Here is a 17,869-nt window from a genome sequence, read left to right on the forward strand (position 1 = left end):
CACTATTTGGTTAACTTTCTTGAAAAACTTCGACAAAATTAGAAGACTTTCACTATTCAGTTGACTTTTTAGAAAAATTTCCTAAAACTCAACTGTTCAGTAAATTACTAGATTCCATTATTCAGTTGACGTTTTAGACATTTTCAAGATATTTCTTCTTTTGTGAAATATATGACTATTCAGTTGACTTTTTACAAATTTTCAAGATATTTCTACTTTTTATAGAGATTTTTAGAAATCTTTGCATTTTTTTTTTTAAATTTGTAACTATTGTAAGACGTTCTAGACTGTTCATTAAATTGCAAGATCTTGTGAAATATTTCACTATTTGGGTGACTTTATAAAAGAAATGAAATAAGTTGACTTCAGTAAATTGCAAGACTTTATATTTTGTGAAATCTATCACTACACAGTGGGGCAGAATCGAAATTTTTTGGAAATAAATCTGGCATTTCTAAACGGCTGATACGATCGGGATAAAATTGGCGTGAGCGTAGCCAAGGAGTATTCGAGTTTAAGTTTTGAAGATGAACCCTGCAGATGCCCCAGGCGGCTCAAAGTAGGGTACCTACGACATGTAAAATTTTTAAACTCGTGCCATTTTTTGGTTTTTCACCCAAATACAAAGATTTTTATATTTTCTGCTTATTTTTACTACTTATCTCTTATAATGTCCGAGTTATAGGTGATACAAAATTTACCATACCTTGGTCCGCCTTTTTTGAATACCGGGCGTAATTTTGCACCAAATGGACTCAATTTTTTCTTGTTAGTTAGACAACAAAATTTCCAATAATATACGTTTTTTAATTTAAAAATTCAAAAAATTTTAGATTTTTGCGTTTTTTTGCCAAAAATGTGTCTTAACTCTTTTATTAATAAAATAAAATTTTCTTTAGGAACATATAACAATTTTATAGTTTTCTAAAGGTATCTTTACGCAGAACGTTTTGGCGTAAAAAACTTGTCCTATTTTTTTAAAATGTTGCCACTGCGTCCTTCCGAATATGACCTATTTTTTTATCAAAACTTCAACTTTGGGCGACATGTTCTAAAATCCCAAAGCTGGAATCAGAAAACTGAAAGCAGTTTTGGAAACCTGAATATGTTTTCTGTTTACTCCAAAAGTATTTTCCCAGCCCTGAAAGAAATGTGGACCCTATGGGCAAAAAAGTAAAAAATCCCATTTTTGGGATTTTCATTCCTATTTTTGGGAATTGCGGGATGCCCTTTGACCTTTTCAATTTTTTTTTTGCATATTCTTATTTGAAATGACAAATTTAACAAGCGTTGAAAATTTCATTGAGTTTTGTTCATAAATAAAGATTTTATCATATATTACATATTTGTTTAATTTCTAAAACTATGATTTATATCAAAATTTTAATAGGGTCGCAGATAGCTACAACAATTTAGTCCATATTTATCCCTTAATATAATTTTTTAGTTAGATATGGAAATTCTCGACCCTTTACAAAAAAATTTCAAGCCAATATCTCAATTACATTCAAAAATATGTTCATTTAAACCTGTGTCCTTTAATTTCATCTTTTTCATATTTTAGTATTAAGTATGACAGAACATATTTAAATCTTATATTTACCTATTTTCTATTTGTTTGCTTATCCTTATAATTGAAAGGTCCTATTATGCTTAAATTTTCAAAAATTTATAACTATTTTTTACCTAAATTTTTTCGACAGATTATTTCGTTCTGTTTCGTTTATGATGATGTAGGTAAAAGTATACAGGTAATGATAATTTCGATTCATTCACTAATAAGAAATATCAATGACTGAATTACAGGTTATAGTAATATAGTCCTAAATGTTAATAGGTAGACAATTCGTAATTTTTTACTTTGACAAGAATTGGTATATAATAGAGCCCTGCATGAGTGACTCTATTTGTCACCCACAATGAGTAATCCACTGCATTGCACTCAACTCATTTTGTATTTTGAATATTATTTACAAAGAGTGTGTACATTTGATTTTAATAATTCAAATTTTTGTTTTACTCAATCATTGCGAGTATTTTTGTGTAAGTGTACGTCTACATTCAAATCGAGTAAGTTAACAACTTACGTATATTAAAAGAATACAAAATAAATATTTTGAATCGAGTGAATCGAGTTTTAAATGCCAAAAGAAAAATAATTTAAAAAGAAAAATAATAAAAAAAACATGATATCGCAAATTAATTTAAAAATGAAAACAATGAGGTATATCTAATTAATAAATACTAAACCGTATGATAATTTTTTAATTTATATTATATTTTATTGTAAATTGGAACAGAATTCTAGCGACGCCGTTGATAGCACAGCATCCGTTTCCAGTGGAACTAGCTTGTTAAGCCATGATATAATAAAAACAAAAATAATTAACCAAGAATATAAATTAAGCAATAAAACGGGACGTAGTAATGTATGGAAAATGATTATAAACGACACAGGTGAAGAATTGTTAAATGTAGTCGCGTGTCGATTTTGCTTTAGCGTGTATAAACATAACAGTAAATCTACTACAAACTTGGTAAGACATAAATGCTACATCGCCACAAAAGATCGGGATAACGTATACAACGTTTTAGTGGATAGTGACACAAAAAGGAAAGCATTGTATATATTTACCAAATGGATTATTGAAAACTGCAGACCTTTTACATTGGTGGAAGATTCCGGTCTTCATGAACTTGTTAGCTTCGTTTTGTCCATCGGCTCAAAATATGGTAAGCACGTCGATGTAAAATCATTACTTCCACACTCAACAACAGTAGGAAGAAATGTTTGTAAGCTTTACGATGTAGCATTTTCTGAGATAAAATCCGACATCACTAAAGTAAAGGACATTGGGTTCGCTCTAACCACCGATTTGTGGACGGACAGCTATTTACACAAATCATTTTTGGCAATAACAATGCATTATATAAAAGATACACAATTGAATAACGTTTTGTTGGGAATACGCAGCATGAATGGCGAAAAATGTACTAGTAAGTTGTATATACCATTATAAAGTTTTAATGGCCACTGATTTCTTATTAATTATTCTGAAATCCTTTAGGTGATAACATATACTGCAAAGTTTGTAACATACTTAGCGAATTGGTTGCTGCTTTCCGCAGCACTGCCCATATATATTGTATTAACCATCTACTGAATAATGTTATTCAGAAATCCATAGATGCAGTCCCAGATGTAAAATTTATTTGCGATGTAGCCACCAATATAGTGGGGTACTTTAAAAAGTCTGGGATAAATTCAAATATAAGAAAGTCCTTAAAAAGCTTTTGTCCATCAAGATGGAATACTTTCTATTATCTGTTGTCGTCATTAAAAAGCAGCTGGGACGAAGTTGTTTTCATATTACAAGAAAGGCATGAAAGGCATTTCAAAAGAAATGCGCTGAAAACAACGAGGATATAAGTATTGCCCAGGCTTTGAAAAGCAAGCTTAGGCACTACTTGGATACTGTAGTTTTTTCTAATTTGTCCATCTGGCATCGAGTTGCTCTATTCCTGTTCCCCCCTGCAAACAAATTGCTAAGTTTTTCTGAAGAAGATCGAAATCTTATTAAATTAAAATGTATCGAGTTGATACAAAGCCTAGTACAGAATTGTGAGCCTATAACAGAACCACAACAACTGTCAGTAGCCTCAATCTCATCGAAAAATTTAGAGCTGTTTTCAGATTTTATTCGATCATCTGATTTTCAAACCAACGAGGATTTAGTGGCCTCAGAGTTGAGACGATACGAAAACACAGAAGTGTCATTTTTTGATGATTTCGACACACTTAAGTGGTGGGATTCGCATAAGAATGAGTTCCCCTTTTTACACAAATTAAGCTGCCGAATCTTAGCAATACCAGCAAGTAGCGCACCTTCAGAACGGGTTTTCTCTTGTGCCCGCAACGTAATTTCTGAAAAAAGATGCTCCATTGCCTCAAATGATATTGCTGTAAATCAAATTATTTTCTTACACATGAATCACAAAAAATACGCTGTTCCACAAGAAGAAGGTGCTCTCAGTGCTAATATATAATTATAAAAATCCTTATATTTCATATTTTTTCACTTTACAGTAGTTTTGTTTACATCTCTAAATAACATTCAAATATAATTATTACATGAGTTAAATTAATAAAATATACATATATACATAACAATAATGCATTTTATTTGTAATCTCGCTATAGAAATTCATAAGAACGGTAATTCGTTCAAAGAATTGCATTCTAATTAAAACACATAATAAATCCTTCTATAATTCGATTCACTCGCTGTTTTGCACTCGATTTGAAACACAAAAACACTCTCAATACTCATATCATACAATACTCTTTACATTCATGTATTTTACTTTATTTGAATTTTTTGTCGTATACATTTTTGTTTTGAATAAATTATTATATTCATTCAAAAAACAATGAGTGAGTCAAAAACAGTACTTTCAAAAAATTAAATGTTTTAAAATATTATTTAAGTCACTCATGCAGGGCTCTAGTATATAAGTAAACTTCTTAGATTTTAAGTACCATATTTAATAAATCTACAATGAAGATTACATTAAAGTACGAAGAGTTGTGTTCCGTTTTATGGAGTGTATCTTCAAAAGGGCCAGAAAGAATTGAAGACATTTCAAATTATATAAAAACTACATATAGTAGAAAAGTAGACAAAACAAGCATATCAAAAATTGAAAACTTTTTGATGTAAAAAATAAGTCTGTGGATGGAAATCAAAAGAAATTTCGATTAAAATTTTGTAGTTGGATGGAAACTACCACGGAAATCTCAACTTACAACACATCAACAGGAGCGCCTTGCAAGTTATACGAAGACTTATGTTCAAGGTCAAAAAAAGAGGGTCACACAAAAACTTTTTTCAATCTCAAATGAGGAAATTGTTGATACATTTAACGAAATGCTGAAAAAGGAAAACCAACCTATGGATGCCGTATATATTGCAACTATTCTTCCTAATGCATCACCAAAACGACTTAAGCGAATCGTGGTAAGTATAGCAGACTACAAAAGTGTATTTATGTCATCATTAGTGCCATTACGAATTCGTTCATATTCCCTTAATCCATCATCCTCAAGCATCGGAAATTAATTTGAAGATATATGGATCAATACAACTCCGGGTTCAAAAAATTTTTGTAGACCCATTGGATTTGAATATATAAAGGAGTCAAAGAAAACAACAAAAGATTTAGTGGAATATTTAAAAGATGAAATAAATGCACTGAAGCCCATTTGCATAAAAATAAAGGAATTCTCTATTAACGTATCATATCAGCTAAGCTTAACAATGATTGATGGAAAGGTCAGCAATGCCATAACAGAAACTTCTTCCTTCTGGAGATGGGATTAAACATCGACAAACCACTTCCAAGTTGCGGTAGTACAAATGATGGTAATACGGCGAGAATGTTTTTTCGTGATTTTGAAATTACTTCAAAAATAACTGGAATCGACAAGGAGTTGCTTCGAAGAGTTAACACTATTTTAATGGCACTGAATAGTAAACATAAAATTAATGGAAATCGATTTGGGGAATATATATCTGAAATTTCGAAATTACTGGTATCTCTGTATCCATGGAGGGAACTAACACCAACAGTACACAAAGTATTGTGTCATGGTCAAATAATAATTGAATCGAATATTCTTCCACTTGGAGAGTTAACAGAAGAAGCGAGGAATCGAGATTTTAAGCATGTTCAACTATTCAGCTCAAGAAAATGCTACAGGCAATCACAGAATGAAGATATTTTTAATAGTTTACTTCTATCTTCTGATCCTGTTCTTTCAACTATGCGAAAAAGATGGATTTGTTATGAAACTCTATCATCTCAAAACAAGGAAGATTTAAAGGACTTATATTACCTTCTGGATATGTATACCGATATGACAGATTATTTTATAGAGTGTAAGGAATTAACTATATAAGTAGGTTGTAAGAATTAATTGTATTATGTTTAAAATAAACAGTTCAAATATCAAATTGTGTTTTATATTTCGGTGGGCGGGAAAGGTGGTTTGTGTGGGGTGATTTAGGTGTTGTTGTGCGTGGCTCATAATAAAATTATAATTTTTTTATTGTATATACAATGTTATAGTCTTTAATAAAATAATTAACTAAATAATTTTTAAAAATTGTCCAAATATTTTATTCAACACCAAATGTATGTTCTGTCATACTTAATACTAAAATATGAAAAATATTAAATTAAAGGACACAGGTTTAAATGAACATATTTTTGAATGTAATTGAGATATTGGCTTGAAATTTTTTGTAAAGGGTCGAGAATTTCCATATCTAACAAAAAAATGATATTAAAGGGTAAATATGGACTAAATTGTTGTAGCTATCTGCGACCCTATTAAAATTTTGATATAAATCATAGTTTTAGAAATTAAACAAATATGTAATATATATAAAATGCAAAAAAAAAATTGAAAAGGTCAAAGAGCATCCCGCAATTCCCAAAAATAGGAATGAAAATCCCAAAAATTGGATTTTTTACTTTTTTGCTCATAGGGTCCACATTTCTTTCAGATCTGGGAAAATACTTTTGGAGTAAATAGAAAACATATTGAGGTTTCCAAAACTGCTTTCAGTTTTCTGATCCCAGCTTTGGGATTTTAGAACATGTCGCCCAAAGTTGAAGTTTTGATAAAAAATAGGTCATATTCGGAAGGACGCAGTGTCAACATTTTCAAAAAATAGGACAAGTTTTTTACGCCATAGCGTTCTGCGTAAAGATACCTTTTAGAAAACTATAAAATTGTTATATGTTTCAATTTATTAATAGAAGAGTTAAGACCCACCACCTGGATAACAATCTTGCCGCGATGTGGTGGCTTTAGTGTTGGCTGTTGTTCTTTTGCATTGCAAATACACTCGGCATAAGCCCTTTGTATTTGGAAGACACTGAACTCAAAAGCCTTCATGACCAAAGGTTATCCCTCCTATCCTCAATTCCCAATTTTTCCTATAAACAATCCCGTCTCCTCCCCATCCCCCACTTGTAAGGTTAAGGTGGTTGGTAGCAGTGCCGAGAATCTGAATGGCTAATCAGTGGTTAAAGAAGATTAGTCGCTAACAGCTCCCCTCCGGTGCCACGACACGGGCCGGTTGTAAATCCTAGTCTAGTCCATGTACGCCGTCACTGCATGGACCGTCTCTTCCCTTACGTGCCTACTCGTGGGACCAACATATGGAAACAAATACAGAAAAAAAAACAAAAACAACGAAGAAAGGATGAGATTGGATCCTCATCCGAAGACGAACTTCTCGCCTCTAGTCAAGAGACGGTAGTGAGTCCTTCAGGTAGTGGGAATGAAAGACATAGCACTCTCCTACCCTCAAAAAGCCCGACAAATACTCCTCAATCTGACGCCAAGGCTGGCGACAATTCGAGGAAAAAAAGGCCAAAAAGGAAAAGTCAGAAAGACATCCTCAAAGCTAGATATACCAAGGCTGTTTTCATTCTCGACAAGATTGCCAAGAATGCTGCTAATGGTACTCCTCATGAACGCGATGAAGATGATCGCGTCAAATATCAAGCTGTGGTGGATGAGTACCAAAAGTCTTTGGAGACCGCACCCAGCACATCCAAAATGGCTGCTGAAATCGAAAGGTCCAAGCGAAACCGCTCACAGGTTGAGGATAATAAATCGCCGAAAAGGAGGAAGGTAATAGAAGGCAAAACCACTCCGGGACTTGTAGCCACCACGACAACTGCCAGAAGACCATTTAACGAAGTGGTGAAGGACCACCTCCTAATGGCTCTGGTTACTGAAAAAGACGGGGCCATCAACCCTGTAGTAACAGAATGGGGTGCCATTGAGTCTAAATTAACTGAGCTCATTATGGAACACTTGCTCACTAACAAAGACGACAAGGTACCCCGTTTTGACTCCAGTGAGATTCACCGGGGATACAGGGTGATCAAATGCCTGGACGAATTCTCAAAGGAGTTCCTCAGCAAGTGCATCACTAAGATTAGAGATGTATGGGTAGGTTTAAGCCTTAAACTAATCCCTGCTGAGGAAATTCCAATGAGACCTCGTGCAAGAGTTTGGTTACCAAAGATGAGCGCCGAAGCACCCAAGATGTTGGAATGCCTCAAACGGCAGAATCCCAACATACACATGAATGACTGGGCTATCATCCGCACAGAACAAGGCGAAGGGCACACATGTCTAATTCTCGCCATCACAGAAGCTGGCTCCGTTGAGCTGGAGAAGGTGGGCTTTAGGCTGTTCTTTGGGGTGAGGGGCGCCAAAGTAAAGGTGTTCCGGCCGACAAAATCGGGGAGTGAAGAGACGGATGAGATGGAAGCTGCCAACTCTCTGCTCACTGGCATGAAACTCTCCGAGCCACCTGATAAACCTGACAATGGCACTGAAGATAGTGCAAATTAATCTGAAGCACTCAAAGTGTGCTTCAGACAATCTACGGGTTCTCCTAGCCGAGGAAAACCTGGACATTTGCCTGGTTCAAGAACCCTGGGTCACGGACTCAGAAGTTAAAGGGTTCCCAGCATCTACATACAACATACTATATGCAAGAAGTAATGGTAGGCCACGATCATGTCTAATTGCTAAAAAATCGATTAACATTTTTCTTTGTACACAGCTTAGCTCAGAAGACCTAACAGTCGCAAAGGTCGAGCTACCGCACAACAGAAGCTTCATGATTGCCTCAAGCTATATGGCACACGAGAAGACAGCACCACCAGACGAAGTGAGCGATCTCCTGGCCGTAATTGAGACATCTGACGACATAATCCTAGGCTGTGATGCCAATGCAAGGCATACAATCTGGGGTAGCAGCGAAACTAATGAAAGGGGTGAGTCAATCTTTAATTTCATTAATACTAACAACCTAAACATATGTAACTCTGGCAACAAACCTACATCCATTTTTCCAAGTGCGGATAATTATAATGGGTGGGAGGAAGTACTGGACATTACACTCATTAGCGACAGATCTAAAATATCAGTTGATAGGTGGAGGGTATCCAATGAAAAATCTTTTTCAGATCACAATTGGATCCTCTTCGATATTATACTACAAAACTCGACGGAAAAAATGGTCTATAGGAACCCAAGAAGAACCGATTGGTTCAAGTATAAAGGGATCCTTAGACATAAGCTCAAGAAAATTCCAGTGGTTGATGATTCAATCACTGGGCTTGAAAAGATAGAAGAAAACTTTAGCAAAGTCTTAGGTAAGGCTTTCGAAGTCTCCTGCCCAATCACAAAGGCAAAGAAAAGCTTCCCTCCATGGTGGAATTCGGAGCTATCTAAGCTACGTAAGGAAACACGTAGGGCCTTTAACACATGCTACAACAATAAATCGTGGCAGCCATACCGCGACAAACTAAAAGTTTATAAGAAAGCTATAGCACTCGCAAAAAGAACCTCATGGAGAAGTTTCTGCGAATCTATAGATAACACAAAGGATTCTGCTAGACTTAGCAAAATTCTTGCTAAAGGCCAATCTAATCCAACCTATATTAAGAGGAAGGACGACACTTGGTCAGAATCCTCGGCAGAATCTCTTGACATCCTACTGAATACTCACTTCCCTGGCTGCAAAGATGCTGTCAAGGAAATCTTCACTGACAGTAGGACTCTAACGGGAATCAATAAAAATATCATCTCTTATGATAGAATCTCATGGGCGATTGATAGTTTTTCCCCTTTCAAATCACCAGGGCCTGATGGCATTTTGCCAAAGATGTTACAAAGTGCAAAAGAATATATCATCCCCTGGCTTCATAGAATATACACGCTCAGCCTCTCTCTCAACCATGTTCCGGTAAACTGGAGAAAGGTTAAGGTCGTTTTTATTCCCAAAGCTGGCAAAAGGAGTCATGAAAATGCGAAGGACTTTCGTCCAATTAGTCTTTCATCTTTTCAACTCAAAACGCTGGAAAGACTCATCGACTCACATATTAGGCAACGGCTAGAGAGCTCATCACGGCTTTCAACCAGTCAACATGCCTACCTTAAAGGACGATCTACTGAGACAGCTCTACATGAGGTTGTAAGAGTTATAGAAAGATCCCTCGAATTCAAACAATACACTAACGAGGCACACCTCAGGGCGGTGTAATCTCTCCACTACTTTGGCTTATCGTTGTTAATACGATTCTTAAGGAACTGGACAACAGAGGGATAAAGGTCGTTGCCTATGCGGACGACGTTGTGATACTGGTATCAGGAATGTTCCCAGACGTGATTAGCGATATTATGTCTGGTGCTCTGGTGCTACTCAGTAACTGGGCCACAGACAGTGGTCTAGGAATAAATCCAAGCAAGACAGAACTGGTACTATTCACACCAAAGACCAAGATTCCAAGCTTCAACCTGCCACGGTTAAAAAACCGCGAAATCCCCTTATCAAACAATGCCAAATATCTAGGAACTATTCTAGACTCCAAATTATCATGGAAACTCAACATCCAGCACAGAGTCAAGAAGGCAACGGTCGCCTACTATACCTGTCGTAAGATGTTTGGAATGAAATGGGGACTTAGTCCCAACATAGTTAAATGGATGTACACAGCTATAGTACGTCCTATTCTTACATACGGATCTCTTGTATGGTGGACTTCAACTAAGAAGAAGTTTGTTGTGGATCAACTATACAAAGTTCAGAGATCAGCATGCATTGGGATAACAGGTGCTATAAGAACTAGTCCTTCAGAAGCTCTGAACACTATATTGCACATCCTACCCATAGATCTGCACATAATGACCATATCTGCTTGTAGCGCGTTAAGGCTTAACTCATCCGGAAGTTGGAGATCAAGAACATATGGACACGCTAAGATTTTAAGCTTGTTACCTCCTATTACCCCACACATGGACTTTGATAGAGTCTTCAAAGTCAGAGTTCCTTCCAGGAGCGAGTGGTGTGGAGGTAATCTACCAAGCGAATATACCACCAGAATCTTTACAGATGGTTCTAAAATGAACTGCGGCGTTGGTTCTGGTGTCTTCTGTGAAGAAGCTGGGGTAAGTATATCCCACCGTGTTCCCAACAACTGTAGTGTCTTTCAGGCTGAAATTTTTGCGATAATGTCAGCCTGTAGGGTATTACATGACCTCAATATTCGCGGCAACATAGGAATCTTTGTCGATAGTCAAGCGGCACTTCTCTCACTAAACTCTTATACTACTACTTCCTTATTAGTTAGACAATGCAAGAAGGATCTGTCAATGCTGGGTCGGCTGTCTGACATTACCCTTGTTTGGGTCCCTGCGCATAGGGACTACTACGGTAATGAACAGGCAGATGAGCTTGCAAGAACGGGATCTGCTCTTGATATCTCCGACGCCGTTCCAGTAGCAACTCCGTTAAGTTATATCAAGAGCAATATCCTCAGATTCTTTCTTCGAAAAGCTGAAAATAGGTGGAATAACCTAGACACATGTAAAGGCGCCAAGCTATTGTGGCCCTCCTTCAATGAGAAACGCACAAGACACCTTATAAACCGAAGTAGGCGGGACATATCGAGGCTGATAGCAGTAATAACAGGACACTGGGTAATAGGCAGACACGCAAGTCGGCTTGGGCTCCCTTTCAATGATCACTGTCGCAGTTGCAAAGACAGGGAAAAGGAAGAAACGGTCTTCCATCTCCTCTGTGAATGCCCTGCTCTGGCCGTAAAGAGAAACCGCTTCCTTGGCAATTACTTCATATCTAACCTTGGCGAGATATCTGTCTTTAGGCTCAATGATATCCTCAGATTTCTCATAGCTACGGGCTGGATCTAATACTACAAATTCAACATCTGACGAGTGGAGTGGTCCGGTCAAAACGGAGTCTCTTTGATTCTACTTGACAGTTCGCGTGTAGTGAACTACCACGTAAACCAACCAACCAACCAGAGTTAAGACACATTTTTGGCAAAAAACTAAAATTTTTTGAATTTTTAAATTAAAAACGTATATTTTTGGATCTGTAAATGATATTGATCTGACATTTTTTGTATATTATTGGAAATTTTGTTGTCTAACTAACAAGAAAAAATTGAGTCCATTTGGTCCAAAATTACGCCCGGTATTCAAAAAAAGTCGGACCAAGGTATGGTAAATTTTGTATCACTAAATTTTTAAATACCTATAGCTCGAATATTATAAGAGATAAGTAGTATGTCCGTATGTCGTCGAGCGCTTTCAGAAAATATAAAAATCTTTGTATTTGGGTGAAAAACCAAAAAATGGCACGAGTTTAAAAATTTTACATGTCGTAGGTACCCTACTTTGAGCCGCCACAGCGCCGTCCCTGGGGCATCTGCAGGGTTCATCTTCAAAACTTAAACTCGAATACTCCTTGGCTACGCACACGCCAAATTTTATCCCGATCGGATCGGAGCCGTTTAGAAATGCGAGATTTATTTCCAAAAAATTTCGATTCTGCCCCACTGTGCACTATTTGGTTGACTTTCTAGAAAAACTTGGACAAAATTAGAAGATTTTGTGAAATATTTCACTACTCAGTTGACTTTTTAGAACTGTTCAGTAAATTACAAGATTTCATTATTCAGTTGACTTTATCGATATTTTCAAGATATTTCTACTTTTGTGAAATATATGACTATTCAGTTGACTTTTTAGAAATTTGCAAGATATTTCTACTTTCTATAGAGATTTTTAGAAATCTTTAAATTTTTTTAATTTCTAACCGAATGTAAGACTGTTTCTAGACTGTTCCATAAATTTGCAAGATTTTGTGAAATATTTCACTATTTGGGTGACTTTATAAAAGAAATGATATAAGTCTCTATTTAGTTGACTTCAGTAAATTGCAAGATTTTGTGAAATATTTTTGTGAAAATATTGAAATTTTGTAAAATAAATGAAATAAGTCTCTATTTAGTTGACTTCAGTAAATTGCAAGATTTTGTGAAATATTTCACAATTTGGTTGACTTTCTAGAAAAAAATCGTTGACAAATTAGAAGATTTTGTGAAATATTTCACTATGTAGTTCACTTGTTTATAAATTTGCAAAATATTTCTACTTTTTATATAGATTTTGTGAAACCTTCGAATTTTTTGTTAAATTGGTAACTGATTGTAAGACTGTTTCTAGAAAATCAACTCTTCATTAAACTGCAAGATTTTATGAAATATTTCACTATTTGGTTCACTTTAAAGATAAAATCGTTGACAAAATAGAAGATTTTGTGAAATATTTTACTAGCAGTTGACTTTTTATAAATTTGCAATATATTCTGCTTTTTATAGAGATTTTGTGAAATCTTTGAATTTTATGTTAAATTTGTAACTGATTGTAAGACTGTTTCTAGAAAATCAACTGCCCTGTAAATTGCCAAATTTTGTGAAATATCTCACTATCTGGTTGACTTTCTAGAAAAAATCTTTGACAAACATTAGAAGATTTTGTGAAATATTTCAATATTCAGCTGAATTTTTAGAAAACTGTCATAAAAATCATCTGCTCAGCAAATTACAATACTTTGTGAAATATTTTACTATTCAGTTGGCATTTTAGAAATTTGCAAGATATTTCTACTTTTTATATAGATTTTATGAAATCTTTGACTTTTTTGTTAAACTGGTAACTGATTGTAAGACTGTTTCTAGAAAATCAACTGTTCATTAAATTGCAAGATTTTGTGAAATATGTCGCAATTCGTTAACTTTTTAGAAATTTGCAAAATATTTGTACTTTTGTGAAATATTTCACTATTCAGTCGACTTTCACAAATTTGCTAGATATTTCTACTTTTTATAGAGATTTTGTGAAATCTATCACTAATTGATTGACTTTCTAGAAAAACTTGGACAAAATTAGAAGATTTTGTGAAATATTTCCCTATTTTTAGAAAAATGTCATAAAACTCAACTGTTCAGTAAATTACAAGATTTCATTATTCAGTTGACTTTTAAGAAATTTGCTATATATTTCTACTTTTTGACTTCAGTAAATTGCAATATTTTATGAAATATTTCACTATTTGGTTGACTTTGTAGAAAAAATCGCTGACAAATTGAAAAAGTTCTTAAAACCATTCGCTGTCTTTTTTGAAATTTGCAAAATATTTCTGCTATTCAATCGACTTTTAGAAATTTGCAAGATATTTCTACCTTTTGACTTCAGTAAATTGCAAGATTTTATGAAATATTTCATTATTTGGTTGGCTTTGTAGAAAAAAATCGTTGGCAAATTAGAAGATTTTGTGAAATATTTGGGTGACTTTATAAAAGAAATGAAATAAGTCTCTATTTAGTTGACATCAGTAAATTGCAAGATTTTATGAAATTTCACTATTTGCTTGACCTTCAACCCTTCATTAAATTGCAAGATTTTATGAAACATTTCACTATTTGGTTGACTTTATAGAAAAAATCGTTGACAAATTAGAAGATTTTGTGAAATATTTCATTATGCAGTTGACTTTTTATAAATTTGCAATATATTTCTTCTTTTTATTGAGATTTTGTAAAATCTTAGAATTTTATGTTAAATTTGTCACTGATTGTAAGACTGTTTCTAGAAAATCAACTGCTCAGCAAATTGCCAAATTTTTGAAATATCTCACTATCTGGTTGACTTTCTAGAAAAAATCTTTGACAAACATTAGAAGATTTTGCGAAATATTTCAATATTCAGCTGAATTTTTAGAAAAATCTCATAACAATCATCTGCTCAGCAAATTACAATACTTTGTGAAATATTTTACTATTCAGTTGACTTTCTAGAAATTTGCTAGATATTTCTACTTTTTATATAGATTTTGCGAAATCTTTGAATTTTTTGTTAAACTGGTAACTGATTTTAAGACTGTTCATAAAATTGCAGGATTTTGTGAAATATGTCGCAATTCGTTGACTTTTTAGAAATTTGCAAAATATTTCTACTTTTGTGAAATATTTCACTATTTAGTCGACTTTTACAAATTTGCTAGATATTTCTACTTTTTATAGAGATTTTGTGAAATATTTCACTATTTGGTTGACTTTGTAGAAAAAATCGCTGACAAATTAGAAGATTTTTTATAATATTTCATTATTTGGTTGACATTGTAGAAAAAAATTGTTGAAAATTGAAAAAATGTTCTTAAAATCATATATATGTTCATTAGTTTCAAGATTTTTTGAAATATGTCGCAATTCGCTGACTTTTTTATAAATTTGCAAAATATTTCTACTTTTTATATAGATTTTGTGAAATCTTTGAATTTATTGTTAAACTGGTAACTGATTGTAAGACTGTTTCTAGAAAATCAACTGTTCATTAAATTGCAAGATTTTGTGAAATATGTCACAATTCGTTGACTTTTTAGCAGAGTTGGGGGTAGTGCACTAAATTTGCAGTTTCCACTAAATGTTAGTGATAGTGCAAAATTTTTCACTATCACTAATAGATATTTAGTGGTGAGTTGAAAAATTACAGCCTCACTAAGCAATAGTGGTAGTTGTACAAGAAAGTTTTTCACTAAAATTAATTTAGTGATAGTGAAAACCCTTTTTTTTACAGCTTAGTGCAAATTGTTTTTCTCCACTAACAGGATAGTGGAAAAATATAATCATTCACTAATGTTAATGGAACTCAAAAAAAAAAATAAATTTATGAAAAAATATATTTTGAAAAACACGCAAAGTGACAAGAAATTAAAAGGTTTGTCATTCAAATTGCATCCGGGATCAAGAGGCCACATTTTATTTCGTAGTTTGGTATTATATTCGTTGTTTTTTAAGGCCTTTATCTATAGTATATTTTTGACATTTTCTTTCATTTATTACGAACGAATTCATTTTCTAAAAACCATAAATATGTATGTATGTATATGATTTTTCTTTAATACAATAAAAAGTAATAAAATAGAAATATTTTGAACATACATATGTACATATGTATTTTCAATTTGTTTGGATTATTTTTACAAACACTATTTTTTGAGATTTTAGTGCATATTAAAGCTTTCATGTAGTGACTGTTAAACATTTGCACTATTTTATTGTAGTGCAAAATTTTCACTACCACTAATGGTTAGTGGTAGTGGAAAAATTTTCTCTACCACTAATTTTTTTAATGGTAGTTAAAATATGTTTCACTACCACTATAGTGATAAAAAATAGTGGAAAATCAAAATTTCGTCACTATAGTGGGATTTAGTGGAAACCCTAGTGCACTAAATATTTAATGCACTACCCCCAACTCTGCTTTTAAGAAATTTGCAAAATATTTCTACTTTTGTGAAATATTTCACTATTCAGTCGACATTCACAAATTTGCTAGATATTTCTACTTTTTATAGAGATTTTGTGAAATATTTCCCTATTTTTAGAAAAATGTCCTAAAACTCAACTGTTCAGTAAATTACAAGATTTCATTATTCGGTTGACTTTTAAGAAATTTGAAAAATATTTCTACTTTTTGACTTCAGTAAATTGCAATATTTTATGAAATATTTCACTATTTGGTTGACTTTGTAAAAAAAATCGCTGACAAATTGAAAAATGTTCTTAAAATCAATTGTTCAGTAATTTCAAAATTTTTTGAAATATGTCGCAATTCGCTGACTTTTTTGAAATTTGCAAAATATTTCTACTTTTGTGAAATATTTCACTATTCAATTGACTTTTAGAAATTTTCAAGATATTTCTACTTTTTATAGAGATTTTGTGAAATTTATCACTATTTGGTTGACTTTCTAGAAAAAGTTGGACAGAATTAGAAGATTTTGTGAAATATTTCACTATTCAGTTGACTTTTTAGAAAAATGTCCTAAAACTCAACTGTTCAGTAAAAAACAAGAATTTATTATTCAGTTGACTTTTTTGAAATGTTCAAGATATCTCTACTTTTGTGAAATATATGACTATTCAGTTGACTTTTTAGAAATTTGCAAGATATTTCTACTTTTTGACTTCAGTAAATTGCAAGATTTTATGAAATATTTCATTATATGGTTGACTTTGTAGAAAAAATCGTTGACAAATTAGAAGATTTTGTGAAATATTTCACTATGTAGTTGCCTTTTTATAAATTTGCAAGATACTTTTATAGAGATTTTGGAAAATCTTTGCATTTTTTTTAAATTTGTAACTGATTGTAACTTCTTGTTTCTATACTGTTCTGCAAGATATTTCTACTTTTTATATAGATTTTGTGAAATCTTTGAATTTTTTGTTAAACTGGTAACTGATTGTAAGAATGTTTCTAGAAAATCAACAGTTCAATAAATTGCAAGATTTTGTGAAATATGTCGCAATTCGTTGACTTTTTAGAAATTCGCAAAATATTTCCACTTTTGTGAAATATTTCACTATTCAGTCGACTTTCACAAATTTGCTGGATATTTCTACTTTTTATAGAGATTTTGTGAAATCTATCACTATTTGGTTGACTTTCTAGAAAAAGTTGGACAGAATTAGAAGATTTTGTGAAATATTTCCCTATTTTTAGAAAAATGTCATAAAACTCAACTGTTCAGTAAATTACAAGATTTCATTATTCAGTTGACTTTTAAGAAATTTGCAGAATATTTCTACTTTTTGACTTCAGTATTGCAATATTTTATGAAATATTTCACTATTTGGTTGACTTTGTAGAAAAAATCGCTGACAAATTGAAAAATGTTCTTAAAATCATCTGTTCAGTAATTTCAAGATTTTTGAAATATGTCGCAATTCGCTGACTTTTTTGAAATTTGCAAATATTTCTACTTTTGTGAAATATTTCACTCTTCAATCGACTTTTAGAAATTTGCAAGATATTTCTACTTTTTATAGAGATTTTGTGAAATCAATCACTATTTGGTTGACTTTCTAGAAAAAGTTGGACAGAATTAGAAGATTTTGTGAA

General features: G+C 33.0%; 2 protein-coding genes across 2 annotated transcripts in view; both read left to right on the top strand.

Annotated features, from left to right (window-relative positions):
• Window positions 1–7,186: 7,186 nt before the first annotated feature.
• Window positions 7,187–8,440, top strand: LOC119603399. Its single transcript, XM_037955417.1, has one exon. The coding sequence runs from the start codon at window positions 7,187–7,189 to the stop codon at window positions 8,438–8,440; it is 1,254 nt and encodes a 417-aa protein (XP_037811345.1).
• Window positions 8,438–17,869, top strand: part of LOC119603400 — a 66,507-nt gene continuing 57,075 nt past the window's right edge. The window contains exons 1-2 of the mRNA XM_037955418.1: window positions 8,438–8,595; window positions 8,655–8,913. Of these exons, the coding sequence (XP_037811346.1) occupies window positions 8,581–8,595; window positions 8,655–8,913 (274 nt within the window). The 5' untranslated portion in view covers window positions 8,438–8,580. The remainder of the gene's footprint in view (window positions 8,596–8,654; window positions 8,914–17,869) is intronic.

The sequence above is a fragment of the Lucilia sericata genome, unplaced genomic scaffold (genome assembly GCF_015586225.1).
Source record: "Lucilia sericata isolate MDLA Ls3-8-SP2 unplaced genomic scaffold, ASM1558622v1 Contig000301F_arrow, whole genome shotgun sequence".
NCBI lineage: Eukaryota > Metazoa > Arthropoda > Insecta > Diptera > Calliphoridae > Lucilia > Lucilia sericata.